This window comes from Bombina bombina, chromosome 1 (assembly GCF_027579735.1).
Source record: "Bombina bombina isolate aBomBom1 chromosome 1, aBomBom1.pri, whole genome shotgun sequence".
Taxonomy (NCBI): domain Eukaryota; kingdom Metazoa; phylum Chordata; class Amphibia; order Anura; family Bombinatoridae; genus Bombina; species Bombina bombina.
The window spans coordinates 666,792,164-666,815,816 of NC_069499.1; the positions used below are offsets into that span (position 1 = coordinate 666,792,164).

Genomic DNA, 23,653 nt, shown 5'->3' on the forward strand with positions numbered 1-23,653 from the left:
GAGTTGTAGACTCTCACCACCTATATGAAAGAAAACCTAATTTATACTTACCTGATAAAATAATTTCTTTCATAGTGGCAAGAGTCCACGAGCCCCCACACATTTCTTGGGTTTGATTTGTTTTAAGCACATCCCCCCTCCTTTTTTTTTTTTTTTTTTTTTTCTTCTCTGCTCCTTTTTGGCTCTTATTCCTTTTTAACATCACTACTTGACTATAAGTTAGACTAAGGTATGCGGGAGGAATTTTATACGGCTCTTGGGCTTTGGGAGACTGCCTCCTCCTAGTGGTAGGAATGTAATTCCCATGAGTAATGGATTGTGGTCTCTCGCCACTATGAAAGAAATTAGTTCATCAGGCAAGTATAAATTATGGTTTTATTCACCTCTTCCCACTAACAAGATAATACTTTTTATTATTTAATGATTGCTTCCTCTTGTCAGTTACTGTGCTTCATTTTTCTGGGGAGGGTGACGATCACAGGAAAACATATATTTCTATTGACGGTTAAGTTTTAAAAAGATAATGCATTTTTTTTCCATAGATTTCTTATGAGATCAGGATTCTTTGGACCTTGTGTTAATTTTTTCCTTTGCTTGGCGATATAATTATTTATTTTTTTGCTCTATTCCTTAGAGATTTATTCAGTATCTTGCATCCAGAAACACTTTATTTAACCTCAACAACTTCTTGGATAAAGGTGCACTGCAAGGTAAGTCTTGGTTTTATTCCTGAGTTTAAAAGGGTATTTGATAATCAATAGAGTACAACTTTTTCTAAAGTGAACAGAATTATCTTATTCTGTCACATTTGCAGTGCAATAAAAGCATATTCCATTCTAAGGCCAGCCATTCTTCTTTGCTAAATAGATATAGTTTTGTACACATTGCAGTATGTGTGTGTGTGTGTATATATATATATATATATATATATATATATATATATATATATATTCTAGTAATAAGACAGCACTCACTGGATTTGTAGTAAAACTTAGCATTTATTGTAGAATTTCAATGATAAAAAAGTCCCATGACGTTCATCAGGCAGATGGCATAGCCTGACATCCAGAAAACAGGTTAAAAACATGATGCCACTGCAGCCTTAAATACCCTCCATGTAGCTTAATTGCCTATTAGCGACAATACTTGTTTGCACTTCCGTACGCACGTCACTTAGGCCACTCCCCTTCCGGTATATGTGGCAATCTGTCATTGGTGCAACCAGCACCGTCATCGATGTAAACATTCATATCCGAGTTTGGACCTAGTACATGGCTAATTAGCATATCTGATGCTGTGTGTGACATAGGAGGTAACGAGAGCATCTCTGTGTAAGGCTGTAGCGATACTGACCGATGTTAAAAATTCACTGTACACAATGGACACGGTCCAAGTGGATCAAAAAAATTTGTAAATGTGTATTCCAAAAAATGTAGTGACGATACAGGTTAGGAGGGTAGAAACAGTATATGTATGCGCAAGGTGCAAACCTGCACAAATATGTGTTACAAAGAAGTTAGATCACTTAGACCAGTTAGATTGAATGAAAGACACGTCTGGGTATAGGTGGAAGAAAAACAGCACAATGATGCCAGTCACAGATGATATCAGTGATCATCCTATGAAGGGGCCATAATCCAATTGTATGTTGAGACCCTTAGGTTTCACTGTTTCTAAGACATAAATCCATTTTGTCTTGCGTTGGAGTAGAGCTATGCCGCGGTCACCTCCCCTAGTCACAGGTGGTATGTGATCTATGATCATGGTTCTTAGGCTGGAGACACTGTGTTTCTGTTGGGCGAAGTGACGTGTCACTGGTTGATCAGAACATCCCTTCTTAATAGCCTCCCTAATGGCGTGTCTATGGTTGGCCATCCTTTGACGAAAGGTTGTGATGGTTTTCCCTATGTAAAACAGGGAACACTGGCAAACCAAGATATAAACAACATAAGTACTGCTACATGTCACCCTATGTTGTATTTTGTAGCGTTTGTTGAAGTATGGGTGCTGGAATGTGGGGCCCATTTGCATACCATTGCAAGTAATGCAATCCCCACATTTGAAACATCCCATCTTGGCAGACTTGAGCCATGTGTCCTTTTGATAGGATTCCTTGGGGTCAGTTTTGACCAAGATGTCTCGTATGTTCCTGACTCGTTTTGTAAGCCATACGAGGAGGGTACAATCTCCAATTTGACAGACTCTTGTCAGTTTGTAATACATCCCACTGTTTATGGACTGCTCCAGATATGTGGTTATGCTCAGGAGTAAAAGTCGTGACGAAATTTAAAGTAGGGGTCAGGGCCTGTGTGTGGACTAAGGTTATCACAACCTTTCGTGAAAGAATGGCCTACCATAGTCACACCATTAGGGAGGCTATTAAGAAGGGATGTTCTGATCAACTAGTGGCATGTCACTTTGCCCAACAGAAACACAGTGTCTCCAGCCTAAGAACCATGATCATAGATCACATACCACCTCTGGCTAGGGGAGGCGACCGCGGCAGAGCTCTACTCCAACGCAAGACAAAATGGATTTATATCTTAGAAACAGTGGAACCTAAGGGTCTCAACATACAATTGGATTATGGCCCCTTCATAGGATGATCACTGATATCATATGTGACTGGCATCATTGTGCTGTTTTTCTTCCACCTATACCCAGACATGTCTTTCATTCAAACTAACTGGTCTTGGTGATCTAACTTCTTTGTAACACCTATTTGTGCAGGTTTACACCTTGCGCATACATATACTGTTTCTACCCTCCTAACCTGTATCGTCACTACATTTTTTTGGAATGCACATTTACACATTTTTTTTGATCCACTGGACTGTGTCCGTTGTTTAAAGTGAATTTTTAACATTGGTCAATATCGCTGCAGCCTTACACAGAGACGCTCACGTTACCTCCTACGTCACACACAGCATCAGATATGCTAATTAGCCATGTGCTAGGTCCCAACTCTGATATGAATGTTTACATCGATGACGGTGCTGGTTGCACCAATGACAGATTGCCACATATACCGTAAGGGGCGTGACCTGTGTGATGTGCGCACGGACGTGCTAACAAGCAATTAAGCTACAGGGAGGTTATTTAAGGCTGCAGTGGCATCATGTTTTTAACTTGTTTTCTGGATGTCGGGCTATGCCATCTGCCTGATGAACTGCTGATCCATTTGATAAAGGTGCCAGTCAGGCACCGAAACGTCATGGGACCTTTTTATCATTGAAATTCTTCAATAAATGATAAGTTTTACTACAAATCCAGTGAGTGCTGTCATATTACTGGAATATATATATATATATATATATATATATATAACTGCAATGTGTACAAAACTGTCTATCTATTTAGCAAAGAAGAATGGATGGCCTTAGAATGGAATATGCTTTCTTTCATGTAATTGGCAAGAGTCCATGAGCTAGTGACGTATGGGATATACAATCCTACCAGGAGGGGCAAAATTTCCCAAACCTCAAAATGCCTATAAATACACCCCTCACCACACCCACAATTCAGTTTTACAAACTTTGCCTCCTATGGAGGTGGTGAAGTAAGTTTGTGCTAAGATTTCTACATTGATATGCGCTTTTTAGCATTGTTGAAGCCCGATTCCGCTCAGAGTACAGCGGTCAGAGGGATGTGAAAGGAGTATCACTTATTGAATACGATGATTTCCCTAACGGGGGTCTATTTCATAGGTTCTCTGTTATCGGTCGTAGAGATTCATCTCCTACCTCCCTTTTCAGATCGACAATATACTCTCAGTTTACCATTACCGATAACTGTTTCTGTACTGGTTTGGCTATCTGCTATATGTGGAAAGGTGTCTTTTGGTAAGTATGTTTTTTGTTACTTAAGGCACCCCAGCTATGGTCTGGCACTTTAGAAGTAGTTTAGATCTTTATATAAATGCATAAAGTACTTATATTTGCCATGAGTCAGGTTCATGTATTTCCTTCTGCAGACTGTCAGTTTCATATTTGGGGAAAATAAATATTTTAAGACATTTTTTTCTTACCTGGGGTTTAGTCTTTTTTTCTAAATTGACTACTTTTTTCTTGCAAATTGCGGGCGGTATTAGGCCCACGGGTGTGCCAAATGCTAGACTTTATTGCGTCATTTTTGGCGCGAAAAATACATCTGTGATGCAACTTCGTCATTTTCGGCGTCGTAGTTGACGCAGAAGCCTTACACACTGTTGCATCGTTAGTGACGCGAGTGTGTCATTTCCGTTTTTTGTTGGCACCAACAATTTTTCAGTTACGTTGTGCGTCATACTTGCTGCCAAACTTTATCATTATTTTAATACCCCATTGATGTTTGCCTCTTGCTTTTTTCTCTATCAGAGGGCTATGCTATTTGCATTTTTTCCCCCTGAAACTGTCATATAAGGAAATAGATAACGGCGTCATCCTTACTTGTGGGAATATCTCTTCCCCAACAGGAAATGGCAAAGAGTCCCAGCAAAAGCTGTCCATATAGTCCCTCCTAGGCTCCGCCCACCCCAGTCATTCTTTTTGCCGTTGCACAGGCAACATCTCCACGGAGATGGTTAAGAGTATGTGGTGTTTAGTTGTAGTTTTTTATTCTACTATCAAGAGTTTGTTATTTTAAAATAGTGCTGGTATGTTCTATTTACTCTGAAACAGAAAAAGATGAAGAGTTCTGTTTGTGAGAGGAAGATGATTTTAGCAGCAGTAACTAAAATCGTTTGATGTTTCCACATAGGACTGTTGAGATGAAGTAACTTCAGTTGGGGGAAGCAGGTAGCAGACTTTTCTGCTTAAGGTATGACTAGCCATATTTCTAACAAGACTGTAATGCTGGAAGGCTGTCATTTTCCCCTCATGGGGACCGGTAAGCCATTTTCTTAGTCTCAAACAGAATAAAGGGCTTAATATGGGCTATAAAACTGGTAGACACTTTTATGGGCAAAATCGATTGCTTTATTTGAGCATTTTATACATGTTTATGTTTGAAATAAACACTTATAAGCTTGGGGAACGTTTTTTAACGTCAGGCACTGAGTTAGACACCTTTCCAGTCAGGAAGGGCCTTCCCAGTTGTAGGCTGAGCCTCATTTTCGCGCCATTACTGCGCAGTTACTTTTGGGAGCAAGACATGCAGATGCATGTGTGTGGATCTGAAAGTGGTTGGAAAAGTTCCTAGAAGGCTTCATTTGGTATCGTATTCCCCCCTGGGTTTGGTAAAGTCGCAGCAAAGGCTGTAGCTGGGACTGTAGAGGGGTTAAAACTGTAACAGGCTCCGGTTTCTTTATTTTAAGGGTTAATGCTCTGAAAATTGGTGTGCAATACTTTTAATGCTTTAAGACACTGTGGTGAAAATTTGGTAAATTTTGAACAATTCCTTCATACTTTTTCACATATTCAGTAATAAAGTGTGCACTGTTTAAAATTTAAAGAGACAGTAACGTTTTTGTACTTTATTGACAAGTTTAAGCCAGTTTAACATGTCTGCTTCTTCAGATAAGCTATGTTCTATATGTTTGAAGATCAATGTGTCCCCCCCTTCAAAATTGTGTGATAATTGTGCCATAGCGTCCAAACAAAGTAAGGACAGTACTGCCACAGATAGTAAAGTTGCCCAAGATGATTCATCAGATGAAGGGAGTAGACATAGTTCTACATCATCTCCTTCTGTGTCTACACCAGTTTTGCCCACGCAGGAGGCCCCTAGTACTTCTAGCGCGCCAATGCTTATTACTATGCAACAATTGACGGCAGTAATGGATAACTCCATAGCAAATATTTTATCCAAAATGCCTGCATATCAGAGAGAGCGCAATTGCTCTGTTTTAAACACTGAGGAGCAAGAGGGCGCTGATGATAATTGTTCTGTCATACCCTCACACCAATCTGAAGGGGCCATGAGGGAGGTTTTGTCAGATGGGGAAATTTCAGATTCAGGAAAAATTTCTCAACAGGCTGAACCTGATGTTGTGACATTTAAATTTAAATTAGAGCATCTCCGAGCACTGCTTAAGGAGGTATTATCTACTCTGGATGATTGTGACAACCTGGTCATTCCAGAAAAATTATGCAAGATGGACAAGTTCCTAGAGGTTCCGGTGCACCCCGACGCTTTTCCTATACCCAAGCGGGTGGCGGACATAGTGAATAAGGAGTGGGAGAAGCCCGGCATACCTTTCGTTCCCCCTCCTATATTTAAGAAATTATTTCCTATGGTCGACCCCAGAAAGGACCTATGGCAGACAGTCCCTAAGGTTGAGGGGGCAGTTTCTACTCTAAACAAGCGTACTACTATCCCTATCAAGGATAATTGTGCTTTCAAAGATCCTATGGATAAAAAATTGGAGGGTTTGCTTAAAAAGATTTTTGTACAGCAAGGTTACCTTCTTCAACCCATTTCGTGCATTGTTCCTGTCACTACAGCAGCGTGGTTCTGGTTCGAGGAACTAGAAAAGTCGCTCAGTAGAGAAACTCCGTATGAGGAGGTTATGGACAGAGTTCACGCACTCAAGTTGGCTAATTCTTTTATTTTAGATGCCGCTTTGCAATTAGCTAGATTAGCGGCGAAAAATTCAGGGTTTGCAATTGTGGCGCGCAGAGCGCTTTGGCTAAAGTCTTGGTCAGCGGATGTATCTTCCAAGACAAAATTGCTTAATATCCCCTTCAAGGGTAAAACTCTCTTTGGGCCAGAATTGAAAGAGATTATCTCAGACATCACTGGGGGAAAGGGCCACGCCCTCCCACAAGATAGGCCTTTCAAAGCCAAGAATAAGTCTAATTTTCGTTCCTTTCGCAATTTCAGGAATGCACCGGCCTCTAATTCCGCATCCTCTAAACAAGAGGGTAATGCTTCACAAACCAAGCCAGCCTGGAAACCGATGCAAGGCTGGAACAAGGGTAAGCAGGCCAAGAAGCCTGCTGCTACTAACAAAACAGCATGAAGGAGTAGCCCCCGATCCGGGACCGGATCTAGTAGGGGGCAGACTCTCTCTCTTTGCTCAGGCTTGGGCAAGAGATGTTCAGGATCCCTGGGCACTAGAAATAGTCTCTCAGGGTTCTTCTGGAATTCAAGGAACTACCCCCAAGGGGAAGGTTCCACATGTCTCACTTATCCTCAAACCAAATAAAGAGACAGGCATTCTTACATTGTGTAAAAGACCTGTTAAAAATGGGAGTGATACACCCAGTTCCAAAGGCGGAACAGGGGATGGGTTTTTACTCAAATCTGTTTGTAGTTCCCAAAAAAGAGGGAACTTTCAGACCAATTCTGGATTTAAAGATCCTAAACAAATTTCTCAGGGTTCCATCGTTCAAAATGGAAACCATGCGAACGATCCTACCTACAATCCAGGAAGGTCAATTTATGACTACAGTGGATCTAAAGGATGCATATCTACATATTCCTATCCACAAGGATCATCATCAGTTCCTAAGGTTCGACTTTCTGGACAAACATTACCAGTTTGTGGCCCTCCCATTCGGATTGGCCACTGCTCCAAGGATTTTCACAAAGGTACTCGGGTCCCTTCTAGCGGTTCTAAGACCAAGGGGCATTGCAGTAGTACCTTACTTGGACGACATTCTAATACAAGCGTCGTCTCTTTCAAAGACAAAGGCTCACACAGACATCGTTCTGGCCTTTCTCAGATCTCACGGATGGAAGGTGAACATAGAAAAAAGTTCCCTGTCTCCGTCGACAAGAGTTCCTTTCTTGGGAACAATAATAGATTCTTTAGAAATGAGGCTTTTCCTGACAGAAGTCAGAAAGTCAAAACTTCTAAACGCTTGTCAAGTTCTTCATTCTATTCCTCGTCCTTCCGTAGCTCAGTGCATGGAAGCGGTAGGATTGATGGTTGCAGCAATGGACATAGTTCCTTTTGCGCGAATTAATCTAAGACCATTACAACTGTGCATGCTGAAACAGTGGAATGGGAACTATACAGACTTGTCTCCAGTGATTCAAGTAGATCAGAAGACCAGAGACTCACTCCGTTGGTGGCTAACCCTGGACCACCTGTCCCAGGGAATGAGCTTCCGCAGACCAAAGTGGGTCATCGTCACGACCGACGCCAGTCTAGTGGGCTGGGGCACGGTCTGGGACTCCCTGAATGCTCAGGGACTATGGTCTCGGGAAGAGTCTCTTCTCCCGATAAACATTCTGGAACTGAGAGCGATATTCAATGCTCTCAGGGCTTGGCCTCAACTAGCAAAGGCCAGATTCATAAGATTCCAATCAGACAACATGACGACTGTTGCTTACATCAATCATCAGGGGGGAACAAGGAGTTCCCTGGCGATGAGAGAAGTGACCAAAATAATAAAATGGGCGGAGGATCACTCCTGCCACCTATCTGCGATCCACATCCCAGGAGTGGAAAACTGGGAGGCGGATTATCTGAGTCGTCAGACATTCCATCCGGGGGAGTGGGAACTCCACCCGGAGATCTTTGCCCAGTTGACTCAATTATGGGGCATTCCAGACATGGATCTGATGGCGTCTCGTCAGAACTTCAAGGTTCCTTGCTACGGGTCCAGATCCAGGGAACCCAAGGCGACTCTAGTGGATGCACTAGTAGCGCCTTGGGCCTTCAACCTAGCTTATGTGTTTCCACCGTTTCCTCTCATTCCCAGGCTGGTAGCCAGGATCAAGCAGGAGAGGGCCTCGGTGATCTTGATAGCTCCTGCGTGGCCACGCAGGACTTGGTATGCAGACCTGGTGAATATGTCATCGGTTCCACCATGGAAGCTACCTTTGAGACAGGATCTTCTTGTACAGAGTCCATTCGAACATACAAATCTGGTCTCCCTCCAGCTGACGGCTTGGAAATTGAACGCTTGATTCTCTCAAAGCGTGGGTTTTCAGATTCTGTGATAGATACTCTGGTTCAAGCCAGAAAACCGGTAACTAGAAAAATTTACCATAAAATATGGAAAAGATATATCTGCTGGTGTGAATCCAAGGGATTCTTATGGAATAAGATCAACATTCCTAATTTCCTTTCCTTTCTACAAGAAGGTTTGGATAAAGGATTATCAGCGAGTTCTCTAAAGGGACAGATTTCTGCTTTATCTGTCTTGTTACACAAACGACTGGCAACTGTGCCAGATGTTCAAGCATTTGTTCAGGCTCTGGTTAGGATCAAGCCTGTTTACAGACCTTTGACTCCTCCCTGAAGTTTAAATCTAGTTCTCTCAGTTCTCCAAGGGGTTCCGTTTGAACCTTTACATTCCATAGATATTAAGTTGTTATCTTGGAAAGTTTTGTTTTTGGTTGCTATTTCTTCTGCTAGAAGAGTTTCTGAGTTACCTGCTCTGCAGTGTACTCCGCCCTATCTGGTGTTCCATTCAGATAAGGTCGTTTTGCGTACTAAGCCTGGTTTTCTTCCAAAGGTTGTTTCCAACAAAAATATTAACCAGGAGATAGTTGTACCTTCTTTGTGTCCGAATCCAGTTTCAAAGAAGGAACGTTTGTTACACAATTTAGATGTAGCCCGTGCTCTAAAATTCTATTTAGAAGCTACAAAACCGTTCAGACAAATATCTTCTCTGTTTGTCGTCTATTCTGGTAAAAGGAGAGGTCAAAAAGCGACTTCTACCTCTCTTTCCTTTTGGCTTAAAAGCATCATCCGATTGGCTTACGAGACTGCCGGACGGCAGCCTAATGAAAGAATCACGACTCACTCTACTAGGGCTGTGGCTTCCACATGGGCCTTCAAGAACGAGGCTTCTGTTGATCAGATATGTAAGGCAGCGACTTGGTCTTCCCTGCACACTTTTGCCAAATTTTACAAATTTGATACTTTTGCTTCTTCGGAGGCTATTTTTGGGAGAAAGGTTTTGCAAGCCGTGGTGCCTTCTGTTTAGGTAACCTGATTTGCTCCCTCCCTTCATCCGTGTCCTAAAGCTTTGGTATTGGTTCCCACAAGTAAGGATGACGCCGTGGACCGGACACACCAATGTTGGAGAAAACAGAATTTATGCTTACCTGATAAATTACTTTCTCCAACGGTGTGTCCGGTCCACGGCCCGCCCTGGTTTTTTAATCAGGTTTGATGAATTAATTTCTCTAACTACAGTCACTACGGCACCCTATAGTTTCTCCTGTTTTTTCCTCCTGTCCGTCGGTCGAATGACTGGGGTGGGCGGAGCCTAGGAGGGACTATATGGACAGCTTTTGCTGGGACTCTTTGCCATTTCCTGTTGGGGAAGAGATATTCCCACAAGTAAGGATGACGCCGTGGACTGGACACACCGTTGGAGAAAGTAATTTATCAGGTAAGCATAAATTCTGTTTTTTCTTTTACATTTTGCAAAATGTCTCAATCTGATCCTTCCTCAGAAGTATCTGCTGGAACTTTGCTGCCTGACATCGGTTCTACCAAAGCTAAGTGCATTTGTTGTAAGATTGTGGAAATTATTTCTCCGAATGTCATTTGTAATAGTTGTCATGATAAACTTTTACATGCAGATAGTGTGTCCATCAGTAATAGTACATTGCCAGTTGCAGTTCCTTCAACTTCTAATGTACATGATATACCTATGAATTTTAAAGAATTTGTTAATGATTCTATTCAGAAGGCTTTGTCTGCATTTCCACCTTCTAATAAACGTAAAAGTTCTTTTAAAACTTCTCATTCAGTTGATGAAATTTCAATTGACCAAAAACATAATAATTTATCCTCCTCTGATGAGGATCTATCTGATACAGAAGATCCTTCCTCAGACATTGACACTGACAAATCTACTTATTTATTTAAAATAGAGTATATGCGTTCTTTATTAAAAGACGTTTTAATTACTTTGGATATTGAGGTAACCTGTCCTCTTGACGTTCAGTCTAATAAACGTTTAAATGCTGTTTTTAAACCTCCTGTGGTTTCTCCGGGGTTTTTTTTCCTATTCCTGAGGCTATTTCTGATATGATTTCTAAGGAATGGAATAAGCCAGATACTTCTTTTATTCCTTCTTCAAGGTTTAAAAAATTGCATCCTTTACCAGCAAATTCTATAGGGTTTTGGGAAAAAATCCCCAAGGTTGATGGGGCTTTTTCTACTCTTGCTAAACGTATCACTATTCCTATGGAAGATAGTACTTCCTTTAAGGATCCTTTAGATAGGAAGCTTGAATCTTATCTAAGGAAAGCCTCTTTATATTCAGGTCATCTTCTCAGACCTGCAAATTCTTTGGCTGATGTTGCGGCTGCATCAGCTTTCTGGTTGGAGAATTTAGCGCAACATGAATTGGATTCTGATGTATCTAGCATTATTCGCTTACTGCAATATGCTAATCATTTTATTTGTGATGCCATTTTTTATATTATCAAAATTGATGTTAGATCCATGTCTTTAGCTATTTTAGCTAGAAGAACTTTGTGGCTTAAATCCTGGAATGCTGATATGACATCTAAATCTAGATTACTATCTTTCTTTCCAAGGTAATAATTTATTTGGTTCTCAGCTGGATTCTATTATTTCAACTATTACTGGGGGAAAGGGAGTTTTTCTGCCTCAGGATAAAAAAAACCTAAGGGTAAATCTAAGGCTTCAAACCATTTTCGTTCCTTTCGTCAGAATAAGGAACAAAAATCTAATCCTTCCCCCAAGGAATATGTTTCCAATTGGAAGCCTTCCTCAAATTGGAATAAATCCAAGCCATTTAAGAAACCAAAGTCAGCCCCTAAATCCGCATGAAGGTGCGGCCCTCATTCCAGCTCAGCTGGTGGGGGCAGATTAAGGTTTTTCAAGGATTTTTGGATAAATTCTGTCCAAAATCAATGGATTCAGAGCATTGTCTCTCAAGGGTATCGAATAGGATTCAGATTAAGACCTCCTGTGAGAAGATTTTTTTTTCTCACGTATCCCAGCAAATCCAGTAAAAGCTCAGGCTTTCCTGAAGTGTGTTTCAGACCTGGAGTCTTCAGGGGTAATCATGCCAGTTCCTGTTCAGGAACAAGGTCTGGGGTTTTATTCAAATCTATTCATTGTCCCAAGGAAGGAAAATTCCTTCAGGCCAGTTCTGGATCTAAAAATTTTGAATCGTTATGTAAGAGTACCAACTTTCAAGATGGTGACTATAAGGACTATTCTGCCTTTTGTTCAACAAGGACATTATATGTCCACAATAGATTTGCAGGATGCATACCTTCATATTCCGATTCATCCAGAACATTATCAGTTCCTGAGATTCTCTTTTCTAGACAAGCATTACCAATTTGTTGCTCTTCCATTTGGCCTAGCAACAGCTCCAAGAATCTTTTCAAAGGTTCTAGGTGCCCTTCTTTCTATAATCAGAGAACGGGGTATTGCGATGTTTCCTTATTTGGACGATATCTTGGTAGTAGCTCAGTCTTTACGTTCTGCAGAATCTCACACGAATCAACTAGTGTTGTTTCTTCGAAAACATGGTTGGAGGTTCAATTTACCAAAAAGTTCTTTGATTCCTCAGACAAGGGTCACCTTTTTAGGTTTCCAGATAGATTCAGTGTCCATGACTCTGTCTCTAACAGACAAGAGACGCTTGAAATTGGTTGCAGCTTGTCGGCACCTTCAGTCTCAGTCATTCCCTTCAGTTGCTATGTCCATGGAAGTTTTAGGCCTCATGACTGCAGCATCGGACGCAATTCCTTTTGCTCGTTTTCACAGGAGACCTCTCCAGCTTTGTATGCTAAATCAATGGTGCAGGGATTATACAAAGATATCACAATTAATATCCTTAAATCCCAATGTACGACGCTTTCTGACGTGGTGGTTAAATCACCAATGCTCAGTTCAAGGGGCTTCTTTTCTTCGACCAACCTGGACTTTGATAACTACAGATGCAAGTCTTTCGGGTTGGGGAGCTGTTTGGGGATCTCTGACTGCTCAAGGGGTTTGGAAATCTCAAGAGGCGAGATTACCAATCAATATTTTAGAACTCCGTGCAATTTTCAGAGCTCTTCAGTTTATGCCTCTCTTGAAGAGAGAACCCTTCATTTTCTTCCAGACAGACAATATCACAACTGTGGCATATGTCAATCATCAATTTGGGACTCACAGTCCTTAAGCCATGAAAGAAGTATCTCGGATACTTGCTTGGGCGGAATCCAGCTCCTGTCTAATCTCTGCGGTGCATATCCCAGGTGTAGACAATTGGGAAGCGGATTATCTCAGTCGTCAGACTTCACATCCAGGAGAGTGGTCTCTCCATCCAGATGTGTTTTCTCAGATTGTTCAGATGTGGGGTCTTCCATCAATAGATCTCATGGCCTCTCACCTAAACAAGAAACTTCCCAGATACCTGTCCAGGACCAGGGATGTTCAGGCGGAAGCAGTGGATGCGCTAACCATTCCATGGAATTATCATCCTGCTTACATCTTCCCGCCTCTAGTTCTTCTTCCAAGAGTGATTTCCAAAATCATCAGGGAACAGTCGTTTGTGTTGCTGGTGGCTCCAGCATGGCCACACAGGTTTTGGTATGCAGATCTTGTTCAGATGTCCAGTTGCCAACCTTGGCCACTTCCGTTAAGGACAGACCTACTGTCTCAAGGTCCATTTTTCCATCAGGATTTCGAATTATTAATTTTGAAGGTATGGAAATTGAACGCTTAGTACTAAGTCATAGAGGTTTCTTTGACTCAGTGATTAATACTATGTTACAAGCTCGTAAATCTGTTTTCAGGAAGATTTACTATCGAGTTTGGAAGACTTACATTTCATGGTGTTCTTCTTATAAGTTCTCTTGGCATTCTTTTAGAATTCCTAGAATTTTACAGTTTCTTCAGGATGGTTTGGATAAAGGTTTGTCTGCAAGTTCCTTGAAGGGACAAATCTCTGCTCTTTCTGTTTTATTCCACAGAAAGATTGCTTAACTGATATTCACTGTTTTGTACAGGCTTTAGTTCGAATTAAGCCTGTCATTAAATCAATTTCTCCTCCTTGGAGTCTCAATTTGGTTTTGAAGGCTTTACAGGCTCCTCCATTTGAGCCTATGCATTCTTTGGGCATTAAACTACTTTCTTTGAAAGTGTTGTTCCTTTTGGCTATCTCTTCTGCTAGAAGAGTTTCTGAGCTATCTGCTCTTTCTAGTGAATCTCCTTTTCTGATTTTTCATCAGGATAATGCGGTTTTGCAGACTTCTTTTCAATTTTTACCTAAGGTTGTGAATTCTAACAACATTAATAGAGAAATTGTTGTCCCTTCCTTGTGTCCTAATCCAAAGAATTCTTTGGAAAGATCCTTACATTCTTTGGATGTGGTAAGAGCTTTGAAATATTATGTTGAAGCTACGAAAGATTTCAGAAAGACTTCTAGTCTATTTGTTTTATTTTCTGGTCCTAGGAAAGGTCTGAAAGTTTCTGCTATTTCCTTGGCTTCTTGGTTAAAGCTTTTGATTCGTCAAGCTTATTTGGAGTCTGGTAAGATCCCGCCTCAGAGAATTACAGCTCATTCTACTAGGTCAGTCTCCACTTTGTGGGCTTTTAAGAATGAAGCTTCAGTTGATCAGATTTGCAAAGCAGCAACTTGGTCTTCTTTGCATACATTTACTAAATTCTACCTTTTTGATGTATTTGCTTCTTCAGAAGCAGTTTTTGGTAGAAAAGTTCTTCAGGCAGCTGTTTCAGTTTGATTCTTCTGCTGATGTTTTAAGTTTTTCTTATCACTAAAGAATATATTTATACTCTGGGTTGTGGATTATTTTTTCAGTGGAAAATGGCTGTATTTTATTTTTTATCCCTCCCTCTCTAGTGACTCTTGCGTGGAGTTCCACATCTTGGGTATTTGATATCCCATACGTCACTAGTTCATGGACTCTTTCCAATTACATGAAAGAAAACATAATTTATGTAAGAATTTACCTGATAAATTCATTTCTTTCATATTGGCAAGAGTCCATGAGGCCCACCCTTTTTTTGGTGGTTATGATTTTTTTGTATAAAGCACAATTATTTCCAAATTCCTTTGTTGATGCTTTTTACTCCTTTCTTTATCACCCCACTACTTGGCTATTCGTTAAACTGAATTGTGGGTGTGGTGAGGGGTGTATTTATAGGCATTTTGAGGTTTGGGAAACTTTGCCCCTCCTGGTAGGATTGTATATCCCATATGTCACTAGCTCATGGACTCTTGCCAATATGAAAGACATGCATTTATCAGGTAAGTTCTTATATAAATTATGTTTTTATTGCACTGCAAATGTGACATTTCGGGAATCTCACCCCTTCATCAGACAGAGTGTAACAAACAGTGAAATCAAACAAGATATAGCCATTGCTCAGAGAAGAGCTGCCAATAATGCAATGCGACTAATCACAGCTCTGTAAATGCAAATAGTACTCAATGTGAGGCAGTATTTAGTGTTTGTTTAAGCAAGAGAATTACAAAATCAATAGATGTAAAATGTACATAAACATAATTACAGCAAACTGTATAAAACGCTTCCTACAAAGAATTATGATGATGTATACACTATCCAGCCTCTCACTTTTTATTGGGATTACGATATCTACTACTACTAGGATACATCCCTAGTAGGCGTGTTCATGGAGTGGTGATAGGATAGACTGTGTCACATGTATCCAGCACAGTGAATTAAACACCATGTAAACAGTGAGCCCTTTTAGTGTAAACTAATCAAGCATAGGAGCGGTTCTGATTTATCTATCAATCTATGAAGTAGCTCATTGGGGGCAGTGTATTATATATATATATATATATATATATATATATATATATATATATATATATATATATATATATATATATATATTGTACATACATACGTACGTACGTACGTACATACATAATATAAAAAGTCTACACACCCCTGTTAAAATGTGATGTAAAAAAATGAGACAAAGATAAATTATTTCAGAACTTTTTCCACCTTTTAATGTGACCTATAAACTATGCAACTCAATTGAAAAACAAACTGAAATCTTTTAGGTGGAGGGAAGTATAAATAAAAAACTAAAATAATATGGTTGCATAAGTGTGCACACCCTTAAACTAATACTTTGTTGAAGCACCTTCTGATTTTATTACAGCACTCTTTTCGGGTATGAGTCTATCGGCATGGCACATTTTGACTTGGCAAGATTTGCCCACTCTTTTTTGCAAAAACATTCCAAATCTGTCAGATTGCGAGGGTATCTCCTGTGCACAGCCCTCTTCAGATCACCCCACAGGTTTTCGATCGGATTTAGGTCTTGGCTCTGGCTGGGCCATTACAAAACTTTAATCTTCTTCTGGTGAAGCCATTCCTTTGTTGATTTGGGTCATTGTCGTAATGAAAGATGAAGTTCCTCTTCATGTTCAGCTTTCCTGCAGAAGCCTGAAGGTTTTGTGCCAATATTGACTGGTATTTGGAACTGTTCATAATTCCCTCTACCTTGACTAAGGCCCCAGTTCCAGCTGACGAAAAACAGCCCCAAAGCATGATGCTGCCACCACCATGCTTCCCTGCGGGTATGGTGTTCTTTTGGTGATGTGCAGTGTTGTTTTTGCGCCAAACATATCTTTTGGAAATATGGCCAAAAAGTTCAACCTTGGTTTTATCAGACCATAACACCTTTTCACACATGCTTTTGGGAGACTTCAGGTGCGTTTTTGCAAAATTTAGCCAGTCTTGGGTGTTTTTCTTGGTAAGAAAAGGCTTCTGTCTTGCCACTCTACCCCATAGCCCAGACATATGAAGAATACGTGAGATTGTTGTCACATGTACCACACAGCCAGTACTTGCCAGATATTCCTGCAGCTCCTTTAATATTGCTGTAGACCTCTTGTCAGCCTCACAGACCAGGTTTCTTCTCATCTTTTAATCAATTTTGGAGGGACGTCCAGTTCATGGTAATGTCACTGTTGCGCCATATTTTCTCCACTTGATGATGACTGTCTTTACTGTGTTCCATGGTATATCTAATGCCTTGGAAATTCTTTTGTACACTTCTCCTGACTGATACCTTTTAACAATGAGATCCCTCTGATACTTTGGGAGATCTCTGCGGACCATGGCTTTTGCTGTAGGATTCAACTAAGAAAATGTCAGGAAAGACCTTTCCTTGTCTCATTTGAACTTTCCTTGTCTCATTTATTTACATCACAGAAACCTGTCATTTTAACAGGGGTGTGTAGGATATATATATATATATATATATATATATATATATATATATATATATATATATATATATATATTGATTTATGCATTCCATCAGTGATCAGTCACCACTAAAATTTATATTGTCTCAATGCAAACTTATTACTCTTCTTTCATTTCAATTCCATTTATTGTTTCATGTGCAAAACACCAGTGTTTGTCAAGGTTAAACAAACTACCCAGAATCCTCATATAGGTTCAGAATCTCACCCACATCAAAGCTGCATTGCCACCTAGTGGACTCCTATTATTGTATTCTGGGCTATATAAGTAAGAGATTATGGGTAGTTTGTTTATCTTTGACAAAGGCCCAAGTTGGGGCTGTAACATTAGTGTTTTGCACATGGAACAATAAATGGTATTGAAATAAAAGAAGAGTTTTATATATATATATATATATATATATATATATATATATATATATATATATATATATATATATATACACGCACACACGTACGTGTGTATATATTTGGGCTGTGCAATTAATTGCAATATGAGGGGTTCTTAACATGTCATGTTAGTCATACCCAATCTTCAGTCCAGCCTTGCAGCAGCACTGATTACTCTTCCAGGGGGGTCACATCAGTCTCACAACACGTAACGCTACTGCCACCATTTTACTTGCCTCCTTGCATACCCTGCTGCTGGTGTACCTCATAGGTGATTGTCCAGGAAAATGTGGCCAATGTGGAAAGAACCTACCTGTAATGTAACCACCAGGCAGCTAATTTCAGTTATTTGTTTTATTTAATGTTTTTTTTGAGACTTCAAAAATTGTTGGTAATTTTGGTGTAACTAAGTGCATATTTTTCCTGTTCATGTCTTTGTCTTTAACCCTTTTGCTTTTAAGCTTTTTTTTACACCCAGTGCTGAGCCAATTTCAATAAGTAAACTATACAAATTATATATTGTTTTTTTTCAGCAGGCCCAGCAGATTCATAATATACCATTATTATATTTACATTTCATGTATTTTATATTACATGTGAGATAGCTAAGGCAAAAACTGTAAAGAAAAAAATTATAATTGACCACTGCTGTTACTGTGATGAATTTACTAAATTCTTATTACTGGTAGCCACATGTAAAATAGCGGCCCATACAGACTTTTGGGGATTATAATATAGAACAGAGAGGCCCCATTGTGCAGAAAATAAATAAAAGCACTTTTTTTTTTTTTTTTTTTTCTTCTCACTACAGTAATCACCTGGCTATACAGACAAATAAACTTTATTTTTTAGAAAATAAATTTAGTAGGGGTTTCTAGACAGAACATATTTTTTTGTTGTTGCTTATTTAATGTCCCATTCCATTGGTAATACCCATGTATTTTTATTTGACTTGGAGGTTTGTAACTGCTAAAGTAGTTGAGATTGAGGGGTTTGGAGAACCTACTCCCATCCAGGTCCCTTGCAGCTACCTAAGCTTGTGGGTTCTGCCCTCTTTGAGACGTCTGCACATGTGTATGTGGAGACGTCACCGGCAGTCCTATGAAGCCTGGGAGTGCCGCCCACTAGGCCACCAATGATCCCCTACTTGTAGTGCGGGGAAGCTTAACTCACTATGCGCTTCGAAGCGGTTACATTTAGCATTTAATGTTGATCAAGTTGCTGAAGAAGCAGAAATGTTTACTTGACGTTTTGAATATTTTTGAATGTAAAATGTATGTTTTAAAAAAATATTTTAACAATTACAACTAAAATTGCAATAACAATATTTCATCAAAAATTTTAAAAATGTTCCCCCTCCATATTGCACAGCCATGTATGTATGTACAGTATGTATGTGTTGTGCTTGTTGCAAGTAGCCATTGGACTGATATATATTTCTACTGTTTTTATAGGTTATGATATGTCTACCTTCATTAGACGTTACAGCAGATACTTAAATGAAAAAGCACTTTCCTACAGACTTGTAGCTGTTGACTTCACCAAAATGAAAAGAGGGTATGAAAATATCTTTAAAATAAAGACTAAGGGGTTGATAACAATCTATCATTGATAATTAACAATTTCTGATGAACTTTCTTTACATTTTCACACAATTGCAATGAGCTATTTTCATTGTTTATTGGCAGCTTTTTAATTCGCATTATGGTAAAAAAATTGTCTTATATGTAACATGCCAGTCCTGTTTTTCTGATCACAAGCCATATTCCTGATACTTAACCCCTTGAGCCATTTGGATATAGGTACTACGTCACGGAGTACTTTGCCCAGCGTACCCTGTTGATGTAGTACCTTTGTCCAACCTTCTGACTCATGCTGTCCTCCCGCAGCCAGCTTTGACAGCGAATACTGCAGCCAGAGGTATTTATATGTTAAGGAAGAACTGATCATTCTTCCTTTACGATATGAAGGCAGATCGCTGATACAGTCAGTGACACTCTGTGTCCCTGTCTGTATCAGCTTGCGGTGATGCTGTGGGAGGGAAGGAAGGAGGAAGACGTATGGGTGGCGCATCACAGGAGGGGGTAGGTAGAGGTGGAAGGTGTGGAGGGATCCCTACATTACAGAAAAAAATGTTTGGTGATGGAGGGTGAGAGATGGGCCGCTACACTAAAGAAATGTTTGGGGGGGAGTATTGGGGCATCTTTCCACTCCATAATTTTTTTTCATACAGGTGGTGTGAGGGTTCACGATCCATTACTCCTGGGAATTACTTTTCATGGCCACTAGGAGGAGGCAAATATTCCCATACCCCAAGAGATCTATAAAACTCCTCCCACCTTTATTAGAAACTAGTCTTGTCTTTTCCTCCACAGGAGGAAGGTTAAGAATGAAGGTGCTTCTGATGTTCTTCTTTTAGGGGTTCTCATTTCCCCTCAGAGAGCTGCTGTTTGATGGAGGGATTTATTTGTAGTATGGGGTAGCGGCACAATAACTACCCTATGGGAGTTAGTCACAAGCCTTCTGCAGGTGTAATGGAGACCTGTTCTTAGCTTCCTCCTGTTGGGTCATTGGTAAACTCCTATTCCATATCCTCTTCTGTTATTTTTCAGCACTGGTTTGGCTTTCTACTGGATCCTGGTTGGAAGATGTCCAGTAGTTGGGTACCTATGGGTAACTACATATTTGTATTTAGGGCCTCTCGTTTAGCCTGTTGGGCTATATAGTTTGTACATTGTAGCCTGGGGACAGTATTTAATATGTATATTTCTTTTATAAAGATATGACGAGTCCACGGATTTCATGCTTACTTGTGGGATATTAACCTCCTGCTAACAGGAAGTGGCAAAGAGCACCACAGCAGAGCTGTATATATAGCCCCTTCCCTTCCCCTCCACCCTCAGTCATTCTCTTTGCCTGTGTTATACTAGGAAGACATGGTAAAGTGAGGTGTTAGTTTTAGTTTCTTCAATCAAGAAGTTTTTTATTTTATATGGTACCGGTGCGTACTATTTTCCTCAGGGGGATATGGAAGAAGATTTCTGCCCTGAGGTTTGATTATCTTAGCATTTGTAACTAAGATCCACGCTGGTTCCCACAAGACTTCTGAAGGTAACCATGACACATTTTCAGTGTGGAGACCGGTTTCATGCTACAAGCTGCATTAAGGTATGTGCAGCCTTTTTTCTGAGGAGACTTGTTGTATCAGAACTGGCTGGCATTATTTCCCTGTATGGGAATGGGATAAGCAGTAAAACTTATTTTAATAAGAGGGGTGTTACTGGAGTCCCTATTTTATATTTATCATTAGTTGATATTTGGGCATTATGTGACATGGGAGACAATATAAAAAAACAATGTTTTATGTTTTTTATTTTTGGCACTTAAAACTTATTGGTTTTATGCTTGAGGGTTATATTGTGTGTGTATTTTTACTTTAGTGCAAAACTGCATTTCCATGTGGTGTTGTTTGGGCCTACTCTGACTTTTGACCTTAAGGGGCGGAGCCTATTTTGGCGCAATTTCTTCAGGCTTAGCAGCAGCAAACAGTAACTCGGTGGCTCCTGGACTGTGTAGCTGTTCTGAAGGGTTGGAAACTTGATTCGAAGTACCCTGGGGGCAGGTAGGCGCCACAGCAGAGCTGTGGCGAGGTGCAGAGTGTATTTTTATCTATCTTTTGACTACATGTTGATAGAAGTACTTCTAAAGCCTTATTTCTGCCCTTGCTTCTGGGTGCAGTAATTTTTAGATTAACCAACGATATTAAGTTAAATTTTTGAATAATTTAACGTTTTTTGTGCATTTTGGAAAAATTGTTCACTTTTTCTTTTCTTAAAGGCTCAGTACACGTTTTTTCTAATGTTTATTTTATGCTATAAATAAGTGTTTAAACGACTTTTGTGGTATTACTAGTCTGTTCAACATGTCTGACATTGAGGTTTCTCATTGTTCTATGTGTTTAGAAGCTATTGTGCAACCTCCTCTAACATTGTGTAACTTTTGTTCTGAAAGCGCTTTACAATGTAAAAAGCAGATTTTAAATAAAGTAAGTGTGCCTAGGGATGATTCTCAGTCTGAAGAGAATCAGGATATGCCATCCAATTCTCCCCAAGTGTCACAACCTTTTATGCCCACACAAGCGACGCCTAGTACTTCTAGTGCGTCTAATTCCTTTACTCTGCAGGAGATGGCTGCAGTTATGTCAACTACCCTTACAGAGGTATTGTCTAAATTACCAGTGTTGCAGGGTAAACGCAGTAGGTCAAGTATTAATGTAAATACTGAATCCTCTGATGCTTTATTAGCTATTTCCGATGTTCCCTCACAGTGCTCTGAGTTGGGGATCAGGGAATTACTGCCTGAGGGTGAAATTTCTGATTCAGGGAATGTTTTGCCTCAGACAGATTCAGATGCTATGTCATTTAAATTTAAGCTTGAACACCTCCCCCTGTTGCTTAGGGAGGTTTTAGCGACTCTGGATGATTGTGATCCTATTGTGATTCCTCCAGAGAAATTGTGTAAAATGGATAAATATTTGGAAGTTCCTACTTACACTGATGTTTTTCCGGTTCCTAAGAGAATTTTGGAAATTATTAGTAGGGAATGGGATAGACTAGGTATACCGTTTTCTCCCTCTCCTAATTATGAGAAAATGTTTCCTATATCAGATACCATTCGGGACTCATGGCAAACGGTCCCTAAGGTAGAGGGAGCTATATCTTCCCTAGCTAAGCGTACTACTATACCCATTGAGGATAGTTGTGCTTCCAAGGATCCTATGGATAAGAAATTAGAGGGTCTACTAAAGAAATTATTTGTTAATCAGGGATTTCTTTTACAACCCACGGCTTGCATTGTTCCAGTAACTACTGCAGCAGCTTTTTGGTTTGAGGCTCTAGAAGAGTCTCTTAAGGTTGAGACTCCATTAGATGAAATTCTAGATAGAATTAAGGCTCCTAAGCTAGCTAATTCTTTTATTACTGATGCCGCTTTTCAAATTGCTAAATTAGCAGCTAAAAATGCAGGATTTGCTATTTTAGCACGTAGAGCATTGTGGCTCAAATCTTGGTCTGCTGATGTGTCATCAAAACATAAGCTTTTAGCTAATCCCTTTAAAGGTAAGACCTTTTTTGGGCCAGAATTGAAGGAGATCATTTTTGATATTACAGGAGGTAAGGGCCATGCCCTACCTCCAGGATAGGTCGGTTAAAATGAGGGGTAAACAGAATAATTTTAGTTTCTTTCGGAACTTTAAACTTCTTCTTCCACAAGCAGCATGAAGGGGTGGCCCCCGATCCGGGACCGGATCTAGTAGGGGGCAGACTTTCTTTCTTTGCTCAGGCTTGGGCAAGAGATGTTCAGGGTTCCTGGGCACTAGAAAGTGAGGGGTGAGCTGGAAGGGGAAGGGGGGAGAGAAAAATCCTTATTTTTTTTTTTTTTTTTGGTGTGTGTTTGTTTATGGGTATTAGATATATAATAAACTGTAATAAGATGGAATGTATGTTCTGAATAGAAATTTTCTATGAATCTTTTTCTGGGAGTGGTTCCCCTGTAATAGAGGACCTGTGTGTTCCTCAATTTTGTTGCAATATGATAAATAAAGATTTAAAAAAAAAAAAAAAAGAAAGAAATAATGACCCACTTCAAGGATTTTCTTCCAAGAGGGAGATTTCATCTTTCAAAATTATCTGCAAACCAGATAGAGAGGCGTTCTTACGCTGTGTAAAAGACCTTTTTACTATGGGAGTAATCTGTCGTGTTCCAAAATTGGAACAGGGACAGGGGTTTTACTCAAACCTATTTGTGGTCCCCAGAAAAGAGGGAACGTTCAGATCCATTTTGGACCTCAAGTGTCTAAACAAATTTCTAAGAGTTCCATCATTCAAGATGGAGACAATTCGAACGATTTTGCCAATGATCCAGGTGGGTCAATATATGACTACCGTGGATTTGAAGGATGCTTACCTTCATATTCCAATCCACAAAGATCATCATCAGTTTCTAAGGTTTGCCTTCTTGGAAAAACATTATCAGTTTGTGGCTCTTCCTTTCTGGTTGGCCACAGCACCCAGAATCTTCACAAAGGTTCTAGGGTCTTTTTGGCGGTTCTCAGACCGCAAGGGATAGCG

General features: G+C 40.0%; 1 protein-coding gene across 1 annotated transcript in view; it reads left to right on the top strand.

The window, feature by feature from the left end:
* LOC128660360 (phosphatidylinositol-binding clathrin assembly protein) overlaps positions 1 to 23,653 on the top strand; it is a 576,760-nt gene that overhangs the window by 97,599 nt on the left and 455,508 nt on the right. Inside the window, exons 3-4 of the mRNA XM_053714177.1 lie at positions 635 to 710; positions 18,980 to 19,082. Coding sequence (XP_053570152.1) covers positions 635 to 710; positions 18,980 to 19,082 — 179 coding nt within the window. The remainder of the gene's footprint in view (positions 1 to 634; positions 711 to 18,979; positions 19,083 to 23,653) is intronic.